The 21,903-nt window shown below is 39.4% G+C and overlaps 1 protein-coding gene across 4 annotated transcripts in view; it reads right to left on the bottom strand.

The window, feature by feature from the left end:
• Positions 1–21,903, bottom strand: part of SMG1 (SMG1 nonsense mediated mRNA decay associated PI3K related kinase) — a 139,888-nt gene that overhangs the window by 27,788 nt on the left and 90,197 nt on the right. For all 4 annotated transcript variants that reach the window (XM_045047987.1, XM_023246641.2, XM_023246642.2 and 1 more), the window contains 18 exons: positions 20,609–20,751; positions 20,262–20,463; positions 16,991–17,100; positions 16,156–16,303; positions 15,623–15,782; positions 14,404–14,524; positions 10,924–11,172; positions 10,324–10,608; positions 8,361–8,505; positions 8,090–8,228; positions 6,903–7,133; positions 6,623–6,800; positions 5,947–6,108; positions 5,189–5,406; positions 4,705–4,859; positions 3,058–3,280; positions 914–1,160; positions 281–510 (listed from right to left, as the gene is read on the bottom strand). In XM_045047987.1, coding sequence (XP_044903922.1) covers positions 281–510; positions 914–1,160; positions 3,058–3,280; positions 4,705–4,859; positions 5,189–5,406; positions 5,947–6,108; positions 6,623–6,800; positions 6,903–7,133; positions 8,090–8,228; positions 8,361–8,505; positions 10,324–10,608; positions 10,924–11,172; positions 14,404–14,524; positions 15,623–15,782; positions 16,156–16,303; positions 16,991–17,100; positions 20,262–20,463; positions 20,609–20,751 — 3,346 coding nt within the window. The remainder of the gene's footprint in view (positions 1–280; positions 511–913; positions 1,161–3,057; positions 3,281–4,704; positions 4,860–5,188; positions 5,407–5,946; positions 6,109–6,622; positions 6,801–6,902; positions 7,134–8,089; positions 8,229–8,360; positions 8,506–10,323; positions 10,609–10,923; positions 11,173–14,403; positions 14,525–15,622; positions 15,783–16,155; positions 16,304–16,990; positions 17,101–20,261; positions 20,464–20,608; positions 20,752–21,903) is intronic.

The following is a 21,903-nucleotide window of genomic DNA, read 5'->3' as shown; positions in this document are numbered from 1 at the left end:
ACTGAGTGATTAATGACCATACTACCATCCTACCTGCTCCCCCCTGTATTTGTCTAGAACCAGACTGTCAAATGTCACCATTTCTTCCTCTTAAGTTTTTATAAAATGTGCCTCAGAAACACTTTCCCAGATACCTTAAATCTATTCTGTAACATATAAACTTTCCAAAACACTCAAGAACAGTAGCCTGTAAGCATTTCACACAGAACAAGAAAGAGACTAATATGCTTTTTTATGTATATTCAAATAAAAGTATATGCATATTTGAGTTTTAATCAACCTTCTGTGCTTGTAAGGCGGCCTCCCGTTGTTGCCATCGTTTGTAAAGACCAAATAAAGGTGTGGCTCCATCCACCCACTGGATTAGTCCTGATCGTGTTCCTAGCGGCGTTACAGAATAGTGTCGGGCATGGAAACGGGGCGTTTCCTGGCGATTGATTGTAGCAAACATGGTATTCACAATAGACAGGAATTGCATTATTCTCTCATCCAGATGTAAATCTTCCAATCCTATGGAAACAAAAGTTAAAGTAGCTAGAGTGGTGACCACATGGGTGTAAAGTGCAATGGGGTGGAGGGGCATGGGGGCTTACAAACACACACTTTTGTGTTCCTTCTCAGTTAACAGAGGCAGTCAAAAACTGAGAGCCAAAGAAGCACAATGACAGCATTAGAGAACATTCCATTTAGTCACAAGGTATTAAGACACTAGCATTATTAGCCGCACCTCATTTCTGCTTATATAAGTTCTTAAGCAAAGAGACAGTAGGAAATGGAAAAATCTTACTACACAGCCTCCAACCACTGCTATTCAAAATCACGGCCAGGCTATTCACCTGAAACAATCCTCTCCCATCACATTTCACACACAAAATCAGATTAATCAGATTAATGCTCTTCTTTTAAATCCCACCTTTGAAAAGGTAAGGATAGCTTTTCCCATCTGACCCCAGAAAGAGAAGTTTCTTTGGCTTGGTTTTGGTAGGTAAGATGGTGATGGTTCCGCCCACACTGTGGATTGTGACAGTGTCTCTAGCTGACACCTCTCCAGGAAGAGCAATTTCAGTGTTAGTCATGGCAGCCAGCCAGGGGCTGATTTCTTCAAGACGCAAGATGTAACTTGCACGTTTCTGTGCTCTCTGTTGCAAACTCAGCATTATCTATATTTAGGAGATGGGGAAAAACAAGTTCATGTTATCATTATAGCACTTATTTTCTTCCACATTCAACTGGCATAAAAGTAAACTTAACATACCAACACAGATACTTCTTATTGTAGTGCCTATACTTATTTGACGTTATGTATTTGGGCCATCCTGAGAAGGGAAACAGTGGTGTGCGGATGTGACCTAGGTGATTTTTACTTTGTTCAGACCAACTTCTCTGTCCGAACAAGCAATGAAATCCCAGCAGATGGAAAGAAAGCACTAATTCAGCAGCAAAATTCAGAGCTTCTAACAAGCTAATCCCCCCACTGTTAAGCTATGTTTGATCAGTGCCAAAACAAATCAATTAAGTCCTCACAATAGAGCAGATGTAACTGACAGCTGTTGGCTATCAAATAGATACACTGTTAGAGCTCTGACCACTTAAAGTATGTAGAATAACACCACAACCCCCTCTAATAATTTGCAGGGAGTGAATAGCATATGTAGGTGTATCCCTGCTTGCAGCTAACTCAATAATGTGCACCTGAATTAATGAACTCTGGATTCTGCTTTCATGTGAAAAATGTGTAATCAATCCTTAGCGAGCTTTGTTCCATAAAAGGAAAAATACAACTGGGAACACCCCAAGTATCCATGACAGGACAATGGGTACACTGTGGCATTTTCCCATATTAGATCAATGTTCACCTGCATACAAAATATGGATGGACCATTAAAAAAAAAGAAAAAAAAAAAACCCAACGCTAATCTATCAATTATGGAAGTAATAAAAACATACATGCATACACACACACATACACCATGTACACACACACACACATACACACATATACATACATACATACTGGTATACCGTATATAACCTCATTTATATTAAGTTAAAAACATCCTTTAGAAATGCATCAGTAAATAAAAACTATTTTTTAAAGTATTCTTCCTATCTCTTCCTCTGGTTTTCTTGGTTAATTTATTGACAAGGAGACACCGAAGCAAGGAACTGCTAATGGAACACAAGCAAACAAGTTTGGCTGGGCCACACACACAATGAACTTCAGTCTTCATGTTAGCCCTCTAGCCTTGTGCTTCTAGCTTACGTCCTATGAATTTAGCATGTACTCTAGTTTCCTCTAGATTGCACTTACTCATTAAAGTCAGGTGGACTTTCTTTCTACACTATCTTTTAATAGTTTTCTCATTGCTAAAGTTAAGTAAGGAAATTAGGAGTAAGGTAAGGGATAGAGAAAGAGAGAATGAAAGAAAGAAAAAGCTACAACATGATAAATGTTCTCCTAAAATAATGGTGCTGTTGCTGTACCAGGTCAAAGAAAATACACAATGAAGGGGACCAAAACATAAAAGACAGGATTCTCAAATATTTAAAAACGCTAATCATCCCCAAGTAGCCTATGCAGAACCGATTTCAAAACAGTTACTTATAAAAATTGATGTTGTTCCATGTGAACATTTTGTCTGTTATAAATATTTAATAACAAAAAAAGAGAGGAATATTCAATACCCACCCCAAAGAAAACTATATAGGTACAAGATTAAATTTTATAATCTTTATGAAGACAATAAAGCAAGCAATCAATATTTAGTTCGAGGCCAGACCTCTTCCTTGGTTAATTTTTTACAGTATATTCTTCCTTAGTGTGAACCCTCTACAGATAAAAGTTTGCTGCCCTAGGCCCACTCACCGCCAAATTCTCAAAATAAAGAAAACACCTTTCTTTCTCCACATTCCTTATAAGCAACTGGTCATAGGTTGCCTTCTAGGGGCCTACAAAAGTCTTCTCTCACATTGCAAGTAAGGAGTGTCCCCATATTTAAATTCTGTATCTCATACGGAATTTCCCATCCTAGTAGCATTCTTGAGATTTTTCTGTACCTCTTTAAAGGGAATCCAGCTGCTTCCAGGCTTTGCGGGATTGGAGGGTGTCTTCAGTTTTTCAAGAGCATTTTCAATTGCTTCACCATAGTTATCCTGAAACCACTTTTCATGAGGTGTCTCCGCAGGGGCCGCGGTGATGCTCCTCACATGCTCCAAAGCGAACACAATGGGCTTCATCAAAGCCGTGTGCTTTTCCCGCATGATAGCAATTTTCTCTTCTCTGGCCAGGGAGGCATAAAGAGTTTTACAAACATGGAACAGTTTAAATGCATCAAGTGCAGGGAAATACTATCAGAGAGTAAGCTAAATAAATAAAATACTGGCAAAATAACTTACTAACACAGCACTGTAAAATATCCAGCACATGAAAGAGGAAGCTTTTTTCAACAACTGGTACTGGGAAAACTGGACATCCACTTGCAAAAGAATGAAGCCAGACCCTTACCTTCCTTATACGACATGCGAAAAAATAACTCAAAATGGATCAAAGACCTTAAGAGCTAAGACTTTAAAACTCTTAGGTAAAAAAAATGTAGAGGAAAGGCTTCTGGCCGCTGGATTTGGCAACAATTTCTCAACAAAAGGCAAAACAGAAAAACCGGGCTACTATATCAAACTCCACTTACGTGCATCAAAAGATACTATTAAGAGACTGAAAAGAACGCGCAAAAGGGGAGAAAATATTTGCAAATCATACATGTGAAAGGGGGTTAATATTGAGAATTACAGAGAGAACTCCTAAAATGACAAAAAAAATTCCCAACAACCCAAATTCAAAACTGAGCAAAAGATTTGAATAGACATTTCTCCAAAGAAGCTATTCAAATGATCAAAAGGCACATGAAAAGAGGCTCAACATCACTGGTCGTTAGGGAGATGCGAGTCAAAACCACAAGCAGATACCACTTCACACCCATCAGGATGGCTACTATATAAAAAAACAAGAAATGACAAATATTGGCAAGTATGCAGAGAAACTGGAACTCTTGAGCACTTGTGGCAGGAATGTAAACTGATGCAGGAAAACAGCACCATTTCCTCTGGTGGTTCCTCTGTAATTCAAACATAGAGTAACAGTATGACCCAGGCAAATCCATTGGATCATACACAAAATAACTGAAAACGGAGTCCAACAGATACTTGCACACTGATGTTCACCAAAAAGCAACCCAAATGTCCAGAGAGATGATGGCATGAACTAAATGAGGTATATCCATACAATGGAATATTATTTGGCGATAAAAGGAAATTCTCACATATGCCACAACATGGATGAACCTCCAAACATGCGAAGTGAAACACGCCAGGCACAAAAGGACAAATACCTTTGATTCCACTTACATGAGGTACTCGGAGGAGTCAAATTCAGAGACAAAAAGTAGAATAGTGGTAAAGAGGGGCTAGGGTTAAGGAGCCATGGAAGGTTAGTGTGTAATGAGTACAGAGCTTATGTTTGGGATGAATAAGTTCTGGAAATGAACAGGAGTGATAGTTGCACAACACTGGACACACGCTTACTGTGACTGAATTACACTTAAAACTGGTTAAAATAACAAACTTTATGTCTTGTGTATTCTACGTTACAAGCGGGGAGGGGGGCAGGGAGCAAATTTGTTTTCAGAGTAAAAGCGTATGAAAACGTACTTGCGTAAGGTGTTGTTGTTCTGGACTCTCTTCACCTCATCTTCCAGCTGCTGGATTCGTCTCAGGACATACATATGTTGCTGTAACAGAACTCCCAACCAGAGCTCATCCCAGAGAACAGTGACCCTGCGCAGCTCAGCCACAAGCATCTGAACCTGCGACACATGGTACATCCAAATACGCTCAGCTACAAGTCCACACACCTAGCACAGTTCTGCAAACACTAGGAATTACAAGTTCACTGTGTGCATCTTTGATTCATTCTACGAGCAGAGAACCTTGATTAGTGATTCTATCAGTACTGATTTATAAAACCGGTACTGACTTGTAAAAGCTCATTTAGAGTAAAAACTCTAAAGGTTTTTTTGTTCTTCAAATACTGTTTCCATGACAGTGTTTATGGATGGGTTCTAGGTTGTTTTATGGGGAGGGAGAGGATATAATAAAAGCTGTTTTAAAACATATGAATTGTGCTTTTCTGTACCTGTAACACCATGGTTGGGTTTGCAGAGGACAGTTTATCGACAATTTTGCTGTAGCAATCCTGCATCATGGCCTGGTCTTCATTTAATCCACTTTTAGGTTCATCCTTGTTGCTATCCTGAGAGGCAGGAGGACTTCCTCCCTCACATTCAGAAACCAGCAATTCTTCTCCTTGAATATTGCCAAGTAAAGTTGGAATTGCAGAGGAAAACTTATTTCCTATGAGAAAATGCAAGAATAAGGTACACTTTGGAAGTTTCTCCTATGCACATATGTTAAGAAAAACATCAGTAATCTATTTGACTCCAAGGGCACTCACTTTAATTTGCCTTCTGTGCATTAAAGTGGCCAAAAATCATGGATCTTCTGCCTTGTATTTATTAATATTATAAGCAAATAGAAGATAAATGAAAAAATAAATAAATGAGCCTCAGCACACAAAGCTTTCTCACAGCCAGAGCCCTCTGAGCTTGGTTTCCTCCTTATCCACCATTTACTCAGCTCATCAGGGAACCTGATTTCTCCAAGCCTGAATGGGTTACTGTAAGGCTGAAGGTCGCATGTAAAGAACATGCCCCACTGTGGGACTCAGCAGTTACTATCTCAATAAACCGTAATTATTATTATTATTATTTATTCTCAAAAAAAGTACGAACTCCCCAACGCTGTAACATAAAGCTCAAAAAGTTTACCTAACAGACATTCCTTGCAAAAGACTTTCTATTTAGAGCACAGTAGCAGTGTTTTAATACTCCATACCTGAAGCCTGTGATTCAGTACTAAGTGATATGGTGCCCACTATTGCAGGGTACAGTATGAGATGTGGGGAATCTTGAGCCACTCGGCAGAGGAGGTTGCAAATACTCTGGCGCACATATACTTCAGGATGGTTTAAGCGTGAGAAAAGCTGTGGAATAATTCCTTCAGGATAAGAAGAAAGAAAGATACTTTAAAGTTATTAAAAACTGTCAACACAGTAGATGCAAACGTGTAAAACCTGACATATGTCAGCATCAGTTCTAAGAGCCTCAAATTCCTCTCTGTATTAATAACAAAGAACTCCTGATTTGCACGTTTGGTTAGGGTACAGAGCAATTCAACAATGTTCTGGCCAAATGTATTTTCTAAGAATGCCTGTAAAAGACAGACACAGATCATTTTTTAACACCCGGCATATAAAATTTTTTTAAAAGTTATTTTCACCAGGATCTCCAAAATTCATCTTGCATGCATAAAGCTCCTGCCTCTCAGCCTTCTAGTTCTCTGAAAGGTGGGAGACAAGAACATGTAACGTACAGGTCACATATTCTATCACTAGTGTAGCTACTCTGTAACACATTCGAATAATAAACATGAAGGAACTACCATTTTTTAAATTGTCTTCTATCTCCTACCCAGAAATAATTTTCCTGAAACATTTTATTTAGACCCTTACCTCTCCATGGAGCAGTAGGTGTTGTTTCCAAGCCACGTTCCAGATACTGCCTAAGCTCGCCGGCATGTTTCACGAGCAATCTGAGCAGGCGCAGGGTGGCCATCACAATCACATCATCAGTGCTCTGCTCTGCTCTGTGACTTAAGTGTAGCCTAGGGTCGTCTTCATCTAAGGGAATCTAAGGGCAAAAGATGAAAGGCAGAAACAAGAATACCGTTTTCGTCTGCTAGGTGAGAGACGTCAAAAACACTTTCTCAGAACAGAACAGGGTGCTACCTACCTGCCCAGCGTTGAGTTTAAGGAAGGTAAAATATGCACTGCAAGACAGCTTGTACAGGCTGAAGATTCGATCTACAACTTTCCTCCACACTTTAATAACTCCTTCTGTTGCACTTTCATCAAGTTCTGAAAGCCACGGGCAGCTTGATATTAACTGACGCCAGATAACATCAACCATGTCGTCTTCCTCGTTATCTTCACCTTCTGTTATCTGAAGCGTTATATCTTCATCCTGAAGAAAATTTGGGCATAAAATGCTATTGAACACAAACTGAAAAGGGGAAAAAAGGTATATGATTTTCCTATTCTACAAAAGCATTTTTCTCGTTGATGAAAAATTCAATTACTTCACACTTAATTCTACACATGCTAAACCAGTATCAATACACTCCTCTGTATGATGTTTTACTAACGTAGCTAATGAAGACGACTCCGGTGTTTTGCACCTTAAACGCTTCCAAATTATAATGTGATGTTCTGCCGGCAGAACATTAAACATAATCTGTTCAGAAGGTTGAGGCTAAATGTTCACAGAATTCACTCACAACAGACCCTGCTCTCTTCATAGTACTGGGCATGTACAGAACACCAGCTCTGGCAGACAGCGATACATGCTGAAGTCCAGAGCAAGACGAGGTTAGGTTAGCAAATAAAATCCCAACTTTTAAAGTCTGTATCTACTCAGTAGTTGTGACATTCTAGAATTGACAGAACTCTGAGCAGAGAGGGAATAAATCCTACAGCTCGTTTAGTTCACTAGGTTTCAACTCTGGCTGTGAAGTACAATCAATCACCTAGTAAGCTTAAATACGTGCGCACATGTCCCACTCAGCTATCTGGGGTGGTATGCAGGCCCTCGTGTAGTTTAAAAAGGTCCCAAGCTAGTGTTAAGAACCTAATTTCTGATCAAAACACCTAAAAGAGAAATTTCATTCCCATAAAGCAAACTTCACCTATTTTAATAACAGGACCTTAAAGAAATGATTTCTCAAGAAATTACATTTTTCTTAGAAAAGTATCATAACTCACTTTCATTTTAAAACTCAAAGTTCTGATTTGTAACAAAAACTGCCTAAACCCTATTCAATATTTAATCAAGTATATATATGATCAACCTCCTCCAAATCAATGAATTAAAACAGTGATCCTGACACCATTTCTCCCAACACTACATCATATTTTCCTTGCCTGAATCCCCGCTGGCCGACAGACAGCCTGTCCAAGAATACCATAAATCCTCTCTTTTTCTTCCTCAGTTATAGTGTCTGGAAGCAGATTCTGAACTTCAGATTTTTCTCTAGGCAGCAGACGAACACCTTCTCCCTGACTATAAAAATAAACAAGTCACTAGTTGCAGCTATCAAAACATGCCATGTCAAGTTACCAAAACCTGTCAGCAGACATTTTCTGTCTCTATTTTGCAATGCATTAGCTAAGTTACACATTTTGACATACGTACCTGGCATTGTCAACTACCTTTCTGCCCCACCTATAAGCCCAACTAGCCAATGCTGCCCAGGATTTGGCTACTTCAGGTGCCTGTACTGAAGATAGGTGATACAACTGTCCCAAAATGAAGTCAGGCTCTCCAACTCCAATATGCACTGCCATGATGGACAAAAAAATAAAAATAAAAATAATGAAAGAACTCAGCAATGCTACATTCATAAATTTCTAATGGCACTCCCATTAACATTTTGGGGTTTTATTATCTGTAAGCTATCAGTAAGTTCCAGAATATTACAATGCAAAATTTGACAAAGGAACACATTTCCTACTATGCTTTTTGAAAAGGCTAATAAACTGAAATCAACCACTCAGCTTCCCAAGTCGGCTTAAATTATCACCCTGTAAACCATATAAATATCTTTCATGACACTTTAAATAAAAACAGTTCAGGTGTAAATTATGCAAAGAGCCTAAATGCCCATCAACTGACGAATGTATAAAAAAATTGTGGTTTATATACACAATGGAGTACTACGTGGCAATGAGAAAGAGTGAAATATGGCCCTTTGTAGCAACATGGATGGAACTAGAGAGTGTTATGCTAAGTGAAATAACCCATACAGAGAAAGACAGATACCATATGTTTTCACTCTTATGTGGATCCTGAGAAACTTAATAGTAACCCATGGGGGAGGGGAAGGAAAAAAAAAAAAAAAGAGGTTAGAGTGGAAGAGAGCCAAAGCATAAGAGACTCTTAAAAACTGAGAACAAACTGAGGGTTGATGGGGGGTGGGAGGGAGGGGAGGGTGGGTGATGGGTATTGAGGAGGGCACCTTTTGATATGAGCACTGGGTGTTGTATGGAAACCAATTTGACAATAAACTTCATATACTGGAAAAAAAAAAACAGTTCAGGTGTCAGATGTGTTGTGCAACGTCTTGAATTATGGATATGACTGGTTACTTCCTTGTGATTAGATTAAGCTAAAGCATTCTGGGAAAAGTAATACATAGGTGATAAGTATACAATCTCATTCAATCAGAAATTCATGAGGTAAATGTCTTTATCCACAGTTCAGAAGTAAAGAAATCACCTGCTAGAATGTCATATGCCAATGTAAGATTTATAATAGTCACCAGACATATCCCTTATATCAAGACTATATAATATACAGATGAGAATGATTTCATAAGACCAATGTAAGAAATCAAAGTCCTATGCTTCATAACAACAATAGTGAAAGTATATTCTCATGCTTTGGCAAAGAGGTTAATTATCTCCCACTCTGTAAAACATGGACAACGGTACCTACCATAACAGGCTCTCTAACACTGAATTAACTACCCTATTTGTCAAGTACCCTATTATTAGCACTAGTGTCAAAATGTGAAACTTTCATCTTTCAGTAGTTTCTGTGCTCTATCACCCAAGGAGACCACAGGCTACTATTATCTGTCTTTGTTGCTCCTTCTAGTGTGTGGTGACATTTAGCTTTCTGGGGCAGGGCCGTCTTGCCAGCAAAAACATCTAAGTGCATAAAAGCACCGTGGTTAGGGAAGGCCTGGTGGGCAGAGTTTTAAGTGACTTGCACGGTAGCATTAGATACTACAGAAATGTGTTTTACTTACTTCCAGGCAGTAAAATACACTAAATTTCCATAGAAACAATTTCTGTGGCAAATTACAGCCAGTATAATATTGTAAACTTTAAAGCAGGGAGAAAGAACTTCTAAAATTAATATTTAAAAAAATTTAACATTCATTCATTTTTTGAGGGACAGAGAGACAGCACAAGCAGGGGAGAATCCAAAGCAGGCTCCAGGCTCTGAGCTGTCAGCACAGAGCCCAATGCGGGGCTCAAACTCATGAAACACGAGATCATGACCTGAGCCAAAGTCGGACGCTTAACTGACTGAGCCACCCAGGCGCCCCTAAAATTAATATTTTAAAGCTAATAAAATAAAGATATCCTACCTGTAGATTCGCTCTCTATCCGAGGATATTCTTCTTCCATCGTATTAACAGATGGCAGTTCTATTAAAGCGAGTATGTTTTTAGACAAAGTAGAAAGACCTGTGAAGTTTTGCTGTTGCTGAGCTCTATAAACCTGTTTCAGCTGCCCTGAAATTTCTTTCCATTCTGCCTGGATCCATTTAGCTAGTGTCAGAATGGACTTGGCAACCGCATATTCAGCTTTGGCAGACTTGCAGAAAGATATGGCACAAGAACTCAACATTTCCATTGCGTGTGTTGACTGGCCTACAGAAAACCAAAAATCAGACCTTAGCTTTATATGCAAACGATTAACAGTATTTCAGGGTAAAGTGACAATGTAAATTCAGTGGTAATCAATGATCTCCAGAAACATTTCTTACTTGAATACACCAAAATTACCTCTTTTAAAAGCCCCAAATTATAGAGATAAGTCAATTACAGGTAATTTATTATTCAGGACACAAATGTTGTGCCACAGCTGAAAAAAACCCAACTTTTATTGCCTTACATCATACACATTAACATTCATACACATGATTTTTATTTTGTCATATACTAACCACAGTTCATTTTACTAACCTGCTGTATACAGCAATTTGGTTTTTTCAATGTCAAGTTCAGGCCCCCATTTTTCATCCACTTGACCTTGAGTTGATAGTTTTTTAAAATGCTGGACTAAATCCTGAGCAGTGGTAGTCTTTCCCAGCTGAACCTCACTACACTGTGCCAGCAGTCTTGTTGCAAGTGACACATTCCCTCGTTTTCTAGCAAATTTTGCTGCTGTTAGACCTAATTCCATCAGATGGCTTCTAATTGGAACTGTTTGTTCTGGAGAGAAGAAAACGTTTCATTAGTCCTTGATGGGTCTAGTCGCAGACTGCACGGAAACATGGCCAAAAATTCTTCCCCAACTATTTATTTTCCCTTCCCTACCACCTCCTTAAATCAAGATAACTCATTTTTCACCGTCTTTAAATCCCTAGCAGCTAGCATGGTGCTTGGCACACAACAGACAATAAATGTTTATTGGAATAAATGCATACAATGAAGCTGACAAAAGTAAAAATGATTCACTCTAAGAGATCGGCTTTTCAGTTTCCAGATCTTTTTAGTAAAGGGCTCAGGCCAAAGGGTGGGAAGTGACGGTAAAGCTAGACCATCCTCCTTCATGTAGAAGTACCCTCTGCCCTTTTATCACGCCATTCTCTCCGAGTTTACTCCTACCTTTCTGATGAACCCTCAGTCTCCTTCCTCTCTACTACCCATCCATTAAAACTGATATTCCTAGGGGTCGATCCTAGGCTTTCTACTCTTCTTACTCTGCATATTCTCCCTGGACAATATCATTTGCTTCTGTAGTTTCAATTACCATGCAAATGCTGATGACTGTGGAGTCTTCATCTTGAGCCCAGACCTGACATCTGAGTCCCACCTGCCTACCAGTTCACCTACAGTCAGGCATTTCAAGGGTACTTCAAACTGTGTCAAGTTAAATCCATTTCCTGCCACCCTCCAAACACTCTACTTCCTTCTCCTGTTTTTCCTTTCTTGAGGAACATAATCAACCTGGCTACCTGAGCAGATGCCTGGCAGCCGTCACAGGACTTCACTTTCAGCCCTGCTATCACATCTACTTTTTGTCTATCCCTATCACACTACCTTGGTTACCTTTAGCAGGGACTTTAGCCTAATGGGTCCCTCTGCCCCCAGTCTTCTCCTCTTCTAGTCCATTCTCCAACCTGCAACTGAAGTCATCTTATACAAAGATAAATCTGAACACTTAACGTCCCTCTGAAGGCTTCCCACTGCCCAGACAAAATCCCAACTCCTGAATTTGCCTTGAAAGGCACTGATGCCTTACATTTCATTCCAATCTCAGTCTCCTTCAGCTTCCTCTCTTCCCATTCTCCCTTAGGCAAACTGAGTCACCTAAGAATCTTTCATTATTGCCACTGGCCTTCCCATGTTTTTTCCAGCCAAATGGCCCACCACCTTCCTTCTCATCTCTACCTCCCTCGGGTATCAGATTAAATGTTACTTCTTCCCCAAATCCTTTTCCGACTGATTCTTAGGTTTAAATCGGTGCTCTTGTTTTATGTTCTTTCAGCACCATGTACGTGGACTTCCATTCAGCACACCACTGCTGTTCCTTGTACGACGTAAGTTTTCCCTGCTAGACTCTAGAATCCCTTTGGTCTTAGGAATGCAGAAAACAGTCTTGGTCACCATTACATCCCAACTTCGAGCACAATACCTGGCACAAAGCACACTTGCCAAAGAAAAAAAGGCAAGGCGGAGTGGAGTTTTGTCTCAAATATAACCGCTGAGTTACTGACTTTTTATTCCCAATTTTAAAACTTGTTCAATATGGGAAGGATGAGAAAGAAGATGGTATTTGTAGTCCTACTATATGCCATGCTCTGCATCAGGGCTTTTATATGCCTTATCTCATCTCCCATAATCCTTACAAGAATCTCCTCAGCAAGGCAATACCCAGAACTGAAAGGGAATGTGACTCAGAAGTTTAATGACTTGCCCTAAGGTCCTTCCATTTGCAAAAGTTGGGCTAACGATCCAACCCAAATATATACAGCACTGAGAGTCCAGGAGAGTCACAGTTCCCAGTAATCACTCTGCAATGCGAGTCCACACCCCAACATTACCTTACTTGAAATTATTATTTTTTTTAATGTTTATTTATTTTGAGAGAGGGCGAGAAAGAAAGCGCACGTGGGCGTGCCAGTGGGGAGGCAAAGAGAGAAAGGGAGAGAGAGAATCCCAAGCAAGCTTTGTGCTGTCAGTGTAGAGCCCTGACACGGGGCTTGATCTCACAAACCGTGAGATCATGGCCTGAGCCAAAATCAAGAGTTGGGAGCTTAACTGAATGAGCCACCCAGGTCCCCCTGAAATTTAATACTCAAATGTATTCAGTAATCTTAGCTACCGCAATTTTCAACTACAATTCTACAGAATTCTGGCAACTTTTCCATTTTCAAGCAATAAATTGCTAACACCCTTTTAACATAAGAGACGTTTCTTTCTTAAAAATGAGATCTACTAATATTTATACAAATACTAATTGTCAACTCATTTGGAGTGTTTAAAACTTAACATCCACAGTCCATTATATCTGACAAAGAATTCATATCCAGAACAAATAAACAAGTTTATGACTTGACTAAAAACGGACAAGATTTAAACACTTTAAAAAGTAAGATACATTTGGGATGAGCACTGGGTGTTGTATGGAAACCAATTTGCCAATAAATTTCATATAAAAAAATTTAAAAAATAAATAAATAAAAATAAAAAGTAAGATACACAGTGGTCACTATGCAAATGAAGAGGCTCAATCTCATTAATCATCAGGAAAATGCAAACAAAACCGCAATGAAATACTACTATACACTGGTGCCAGGTGACTAAAATTAAAGACCAACACCACCAAAGATAGAGACACAAGAAGAAATGTAAAATGTACAAACACGTTCTAAGAACTCGCCAACTTATTTTTAACGTTGAACCATTACGACCCAACAATTTCACTAACAGGCATTTACTCAAGAGAAACACAAATATATGTCCACCCAGAGACCTGTACATGAATTTCACTGCGGCTCTACACATAATAGCCCACATTTTAAAACAACTCCAGGATCTATCCAAAGAACCAGATAAATTATGGTGCATCCATCAAATGGTCACTACTCAACAACACAAAGGATCACACTACTGATACACGCAACACAGGTGAACCTTGAAAATAAAGTGCCGAAAAGAACCCAGACACAACAGAGTTGTATGATCCCATTTATACAAAACTTTAGTTAAGACAGGTCTAATCTACAGTGACAGGAAACAAATCAGCACTTGCCCAGGACAGGACACATGGGAGAGGCGACTGGGTAGAGGCATAAGAAAAACTTTTTGCGGTGATATGAGTGTTCTAGATCTTGAACGAACTGGTGGTAAAGATCTGTCAAAACTCATGGATCTGTACATGCCAAATGTGTAAATTATATCTCAATCAAAGCTATTTAAAAAATCCAAGCTAATTACCTTTTATCTTCTCCAACAACTGACTCTGGTACATGGTATATCTTAAGGCCTGCATCCACGGCCTCACATCATGCTGTTTACATGAACGCAGAGCTTCACTGAAGAGTGGAATAAGACAATCCTGCCAGAGAAAAACCAAAACTACTTAAGGCAAACAGACTCCATGCATGTTTGTAGACCGAGTTAACCTGCATCCCCTTAAACGAGCCACTCAGCTCTACTTGTCTATTCAACTCCCCCCTTTCTTCATTTTATCTTCTAATCACAAGAAGAAAAGAGACAGTCTAAGATACATCTTTGCTTTGCCTTAAAAAGAAAGAAAAAATCAAGTCCAATTTATCAATAAAGCATATTTTTATAAAAATAAACACAAGCATATTAACTATAAAACAGAAGTTAGATTACAGAGAAACATAAAACTACTACTTTATTAGCAGATTTTCAAAGATTCTAATTCCCTTGGGAAGGGCCCATCTTTGGTTAAACTGTCCCCTATCTGGGAGAAGGATGGGGTGTCTTTTTTTTTTTTTTTTAAGTATGTTCTTCATCCAACATGGAGCTTGAACTCAAGACCCCGAGATCAAAAGTTGCATGCTCTACCACCTAGCCAGCCAGGCACCTTGCGGGTATCTTCGCTAATCAAATCTAAAATTTGTAACACCTGTCAAACGGAAATATATTTACATACACTCTCTTCTTCCAAAAACAAACAAACAAAGCAAAGGAAAAAATTAAGCAATTTGCTGTCCTTAAAACTCTCTATCTTTGGGGCGCCTGGGTGGCGCAGTCGGTTAAGCGTCCGACTTCAGCCAGGTCACGATCTCGTGGTCCGTGAGTTCGAGCCCCGCGTCGGGCTCTGGGCTGATGGCTCAGAGCCTGGAGCCTGTTTCCGATTCTGTGTCTCCCTCTCTCTCTGCCCCTCGCCCGTTCATGCTCTGTCTCTCTCTGTCCCAAAAATAAATAAACGTTGAAAAAAAAAAATTAAAAAAAAAAAAAAAAACTCTCTATCTTTACTTCCTCCGTCTGCCTCATACACTTCTCAAATGAAAATGTGCCTGAAAATGGCATTTTGGATTTCTGTATTTACTACCTTGTCCAACAAATGCTACAAATACTATTTTAAAAATTAAAAAAAAATTTTTTTCAAAGAAATCTTTTTCTACACAAATGCCTATTAATGTTCACAAAAATATCCTGATAAAAATACACACATACACACCTCTGTGGAAAGTCTGTTAGAAACTGTGTTCTCCAGAGCAGAAGAGCAATACAGCTGTAAGGTACTTAGAACTGGCAGAGACTGTGAAACCGTTAAAGTAGAAAGTCTCAGGGGTCCAATAGCTATGCGGGAGGTTTGCTTCAAGTACTTTACCACATTTCTGAAACAAAATATATACTGTTAATTAACAAATGAGATTTTCCAGCCGGTAATCACTGAAGAGATAAGGCAGTTTGATAAGATGCTACCACAGTGGCATCCAAAGAGGGGAAAGGAAGAAGAGCTGTCTGCCCTTTAGTAAAATGACACAAGCAAGTCAAGACATGCTTCTGCGGATTTCTACAGTTTATTTAGTTTCAACCTCTATATATGCTGGCAAGGGGCACTCACGTTTCACGCGACTTCTACAAGGAAAACGAAGCTATCATGACTAACTAGCATTGTAGTGAACTGTTAAGTGATTCATCGCCAAGTACGTACATTCACCATATGGTACACATAGCGCACATTAACCTCCTTCGGATTAAACTTACTCAGTTATGGACTGCCACTTCTGGTCTTGTTCTATATGGTTTAAAGCAGTTGCCAAACAAACAGAACTTCGCAACAACTGAACCTCAATCGATTTCTGAAGTTCCTTTGGATCTGGGCTTAACATGTTAGGAAGCAGTTTTTTCATATCTACAGAGAAGTTAAATAAATTCTGTTAAGTTGTTTTTAACGTGTTAAGAATGATAAGACATTTTAACAGTATTAAAAATTTATCACTGATGAATACATTCTTTCGTATTTAAGCTCAGCCAGCTGAACACTATGATGAAGCATTTCTGAGAGCTATATAAAAGTCACAGTCTGCATTCAAATTACATCTCACACCCACCCGAATCAGCTGATTTCCCAAGTTCGAAAATCAATAAACCAACATACGCTACATTTTAAAGGGGCAAATCTACACCTATTTTGCAAACCTTACTGAATTCGGCAAAGCAATGCTAACACACAAAGTACTCACAATACTAATTTTAGTGTAGTATTTTACAGAATGTGCCAGTTGGGGTAAAGAAATTAACGAACCACATTAAGACGCTAAGAAAAATATTTAGCTTAAACACTGAACTTTTTCAAACGTGGCCAGATAAATCTCCAAGTCTTATGACAGTCTTTTTAAGTTAGATTAACTTTAATTAAACTGTTTCCATTTGCCAAATCAAATGTAAGTAAAACAGCCCTACATATGTTCCTTCGCATGGGACTCTGCCCCAAAATAAATGTACAAAAACCTCCCGTTTTTCCAGTAAAATACTAAGCCAAATATTTTGGGCAACTTGTCCATAAAATACCTAATTTTAAGATTATTATCTCAAATACCTATTTTCTCTTTTGATCCTCCAGCAAGTAGATTGACATTTTCTCCTGGTAACAATTCTAACTGCTCAGTACATTCAACAAATTCTCCAGATTCAAAACTGCTTAGTGATCTGTAATTAAAACATCAGTTAGCTTACATCACACCCTATCCAGCCTGTGCAATCATTCAAAAGAAAGGCAGAACAAATTCTGGAAAAAGCCCAGTTACACAGCATTCTTTTGGTGAAGTTCCTTCTACGCAGGCCATCATTTTATTTCTATTTTGAAGATGGGACTACCAACTTAATTAGCACTAAAATTGGAGTGGCAAACCGGAAAGCCACAACTATAGACATTCAGTTTAGCACGCTCACCTGTCCTCTTTTTGTAGTCTGTTATCCTCCGGGCCCATCCAACAAACTGACAGACCGCTGCAGGGCAATGGCAACATCTGATTCTCCCCAAGCTACTTCTCAGTTCCCTACGCGACCCCATTCCCTACCTAAAGCCTAAGCCCCTGGAGGGCTCCTATCCTACTATCTCAGGACTCCATCCTCGTCCTGCCTCCTTTCACTGCTGGCCATCCTCCCTCTCTCCCTTCTCCAACGTGTCTCACGGAACCTGTTTCTCTTCTTTCAGAGAATTCTTCCTTTCCATCTCCTCACCTTATCTGAAAATGGTGGCACCTCTGAAACCCCTTTAGTCCTGCAGCATCCATGTGAGGAGAGGCCTTCTCCTAGCTCCTTCCGGCTACTTTCAGATCACTCACTCTGTTCCCATTCCTACTACAGCTGATTTCCAACCAAGAAGATGACTTAGTTTCTCATCTCTTTCTATTCTATTAATCTCTCATCTTTTCCTGTCCCTCTCACTGTGTCACCTGCCTTACAACTCAGCTTGAAGCCAGCACTGGAAATATGACATCAATAACTGCACCTGCCTCTACTGTATAAGCTCCAAGCCTGGATTAAGGTAAATGCCAGCTTCTCACGTAAGCTGTAACTGAAGAACTGTCGAGGTTTGGTGACAGCACCCTGATCATTCCGGCCACTACTGGATCTGAGTCCTCTCCAGGGGCAGGTTCCCGTGTCCCTCCCCACTATACTCTACAATGCCCTCACACTGTCAGCTAATGATGGACTCCTCGAAAAAAAAAAAAAAGACATAAAACAAAAAGCCCAACCATCTATCCTCTACCCTTTCATTTCCTCTCCCCTTACCTCTAATCCACCATCTATCCACTCCCAAAACAGTCTATATCCAACTTCCGCTGCTCTCCTTGAGGCATAAAAAAAGTAGAGCCCAGTTGATCCTTCAATGTTATTTATCCTGTTTCTTAAACCTCTGCTTTCCTGTCACTCTTTCCCGTGAACTTGAAAGAACACTAAAACTCTCCAATATTTCAGGTAACTACGCAACATTCTCCTCCAGCCACAGCCTCCTCCTCTCCTTGACTTCAGGAAAAACTCACCACCCAAGTAACCTAACTAAAGCTTTCGATTTTCAACTTTCTCCACCACTCAATAGTACTACTCAACCCAGCTGCTTCTCGTGATCTCTCTCTACAAAGCTCTTCTTGCTTGTCATCTCTGGAGCTTCTGACAAGACTGACTATTCCAGTCTGCTTCTCCTCCATCTTGGACTTTTCTCTCCTCAGTGTCTTTCTGTTTTTATCGGTGGCTTCCTCTCCCTTCCTGGAACAAAGATGCTCGTAAGGATTCTGACCTTGGCCTTCTTTCCTTTTCACTCACCCTTCTCCAGAGCTTAATCTGTGATTTCGTGGCTTACAAAGGCTCTGGAGTATAAAGTGTGAAGAGAAAAAAAATGTCTTTTACTGTCACCTATATGCTAATGAACCCCCAAATCACTCTCCAGCTTAGACTTTTCTCCTTTGTTCCAAATCCAATTCTTAACTGCTTACTACTCTCCTCCGCATGTTTCATATACACCGTAAAAACACCTCCTGGTTCTGTGTGCTCCTGCTTCAACTAACAGTGTCTGTCCTCCCTCCACCTTTGTCCCACAGATAAATGGTCTACATGCTGCCACCCCTGTCGTCCACCTCCAGTCTCTTCCCAACAGCAGGGGGAATGACTAAGTCAAATCACGACATGCCTCTCCTGTTCAAATCTCACCTAAGATTTTCCATATTACTGGGAGTCAAAGTCCTTCTCCCAGTTCCCCATCTACCCTCTATCCTGATCTCCTATTATTGACTCTGCTTCAATAATAGTGGCCTCTGGGCCACTTTCTGGGCCATTTCCAGAACACTCAAAGCACATTATTCTTTCATCAGATCTGTTTCCTTAAGTCTTCGCCCAAATGTCATGCTGATGGCATTCCCAACCTTGTCTATCTGCCTGTGTGTCCCTCTAGAAGGGAACTCCTCAAGAGTCGGAATTCATGTCTCATGAGGTGCTACACCCCATTGCCTGGCACATAGTACATGCTCAATGGAAAAATTACCCATTAACCCATTTGCTCCCTAGAAGCTGAGCTCCACAATGGGAAGGACAGCTAACGACTCCTGTGTCCCAACCTCTTGGGGGTACACAAATTTTGATTTAAGAAATTCAGTACATATATTTTGGTTTTTGTTTTTTAATTTTAATATTTATTTAAATAATATCTACACCCAATATGGGACTCGAACTCATGACCCTGAGATCAAGAACTGCATGCTCTACTGACACAGCCAGCCAGGGGCTCCCAGTACCTACATTTTGAATTAAGGGATTAATAAATGCACAGAGAAATATGGAGATGAAAAGAAAGGGAGCTGATTTTATAAATGTTCATAAACTCTGTCCTCTCAAGAATATTTTTGAGAAGTTCATTTTTTTCTAATGTTTCCTTATTTTTGAGACAGAGCATGAGCAGGGAAGGGGTAGACAGAGAGGGGGACACAGAATCCAAAGCAGGCTCCGGGCTCCAAGCTGTCAGAACAGAGCCTGACGTGGGGCTTGAGCCCACCAACCGTGAAAAGTCATCAAACGTGACCCTTCCTAAAGCAGTAACAAATTTGCTTTCACTCCTTTTGATTTTAAAACCATAAGCTCTGAGAATGAAGATCAAATGACCGTTTCAACAGTTAACAAGTCTGTTTTCCACCGTATGAGTATCTTCCTCACATCTAATGCTGGTTTCTCGTTGTAGTCATTTTTTGAACAGCAGTATTACTAGAACTTCAAACATGCTGCAGTAGTAGATGGTACCAATCTTAATATTTTTCTGCCACAGAGGCAGACTTTAAGGTTGCTGAAAATTTATTTAGCTGAAAAACAGTCCTTACTTTATGTAGTTGAAATCAGCCTTTAGGTTGAGAGAAGTGCTGCTGGTACTCTTTTTCAGGTCGTGGATAGCATTCTGCCAGTCCTGCACGGCAGCCCAGTCCGCAATGGAAATGTAACACTCACAAGCTTTATTTCCCAAATAATTTATAACCTCAGGGGAAGAGTCCGTTGATTTGGATAGCACAGTTTTCCTGGATTCACCTGAGTAAATGTATTTTATAAAACAGAGAGATCCAGGGAAGTTATAAATATTTTAATGAGCAGAGAAATCTAAACTATACAACAGGATCATTAATACAAACTATCTGAGCGTATACGACTTTTTATTTAAATCCTGGACGCTCACCATTCAGAGAATGTTTGGGGCTGGCACTGTTTCGCCCAGCGTTGGCCAACGTGAGAACGGATTTGTCAAAGCTGGAGACGCAGCAATCGACACCTGTCATGGCACACAGGTGCTCCTGGTACTCCACAGAGGCCTTCTCAAACCTTCAATGCAAATTCAAACAGTCCTTACTTTTAAATTAGCCACAGACTTCATTTCCAAAAAAACTAAAAAAAAAAAATTAATCACTCAAACTGAGCAGAGATAACGAATTAATTATTTTGTGTGGGGTGGGGTGCACGAAATTAGATTTTTTCCTCACAACAAATGAAAATAAATGTACACACTATTAAAGTTTTTTTAAAGGCAGTATAAAATAACAGAAAATATTAAGTATCTGATCTCATTATATGCCAAGGCTAAGTAGAAGAACAAGTTTTAAAAAAGAATTCATAAAGTAACAGATACTAATGGTGTAATTTAAAACTTCCAGGTATGAAAAAACACCATAAACATTAAAAACAAATTATAAATCAAGAAATTAGACCGCATCAACAATCCTGCTCTATCAGTATAGCAGGATTTCCTATACTTGACATATCAGTATAGGAAAATATGAGAGGCCACGAAGACAAAATCTCTTGTTTTTAAAAATCACATATGGTCAATAGAACTTAAGGGGAAAGTTATATTAATCATTACTAAAAACATAAATTAAAACAAATTATCTTCACTGATGATGGTGGCAGGGGGGTTGTTTCTCAGTGACCCTCACTATTCACAACAGCAAAGGGAAGGGGTTACTCTATCATTAAGGATATAAAATGGAATCTCTTTTCTGTACAATAACTTTGCAACAGTATGTATCATAAGCCTTAAGGTCTGTAGCCTTTCTTCTAGTAAATCAACTTGCAGGAAATGAATTCAAAGAAAAGAAACAAATTTATAAGCTATAGCTTACTATGAAGAATTAAGTGCCATGGTACATTAAGATTAGTAAAAAACATCAGAAACAACCTTACTGTCCAAGAATAAGGAAAGTTAAATTATGGTGCACTCACAAAAAATACAACTGCGTCATTAAAAATAACATTGTAGAATATTTAACATGCCAAAATATTTTTTTAAAGGTTAGTGAATAGAAAAAACAAAATGATGTGAGTAGCAGAAACACAGCCATTTCTGAGAAACATGGGGAGAAGACTGTATATAAAAGAAAAAAGAACTACAGAGGCACGTACACCAAAACTAACAGTTATCCCTAGCAGATGTAATTATGAGTTCTTCTATTTTTCCCACATTTTCCAGACTTGGGA

Source organism: Felis catus, chromosome E3 (assembly GCF_018350175.1).
Source record: "Felis catus isolate Fca126 chromosome E3, F.catus_Fca126_mat1.0, whole genome shotgun sequence".
NCBI lineage: Eukaryota > Metazoa > Chordata > Mammalia > Carnivora > Felidae > Felis > Felis catus.
The sequence above is the reverse complement of the archived record's forward strand: the minus strand, read 5'-3'. Positions and strand labels throughout refer to the sequence as shown.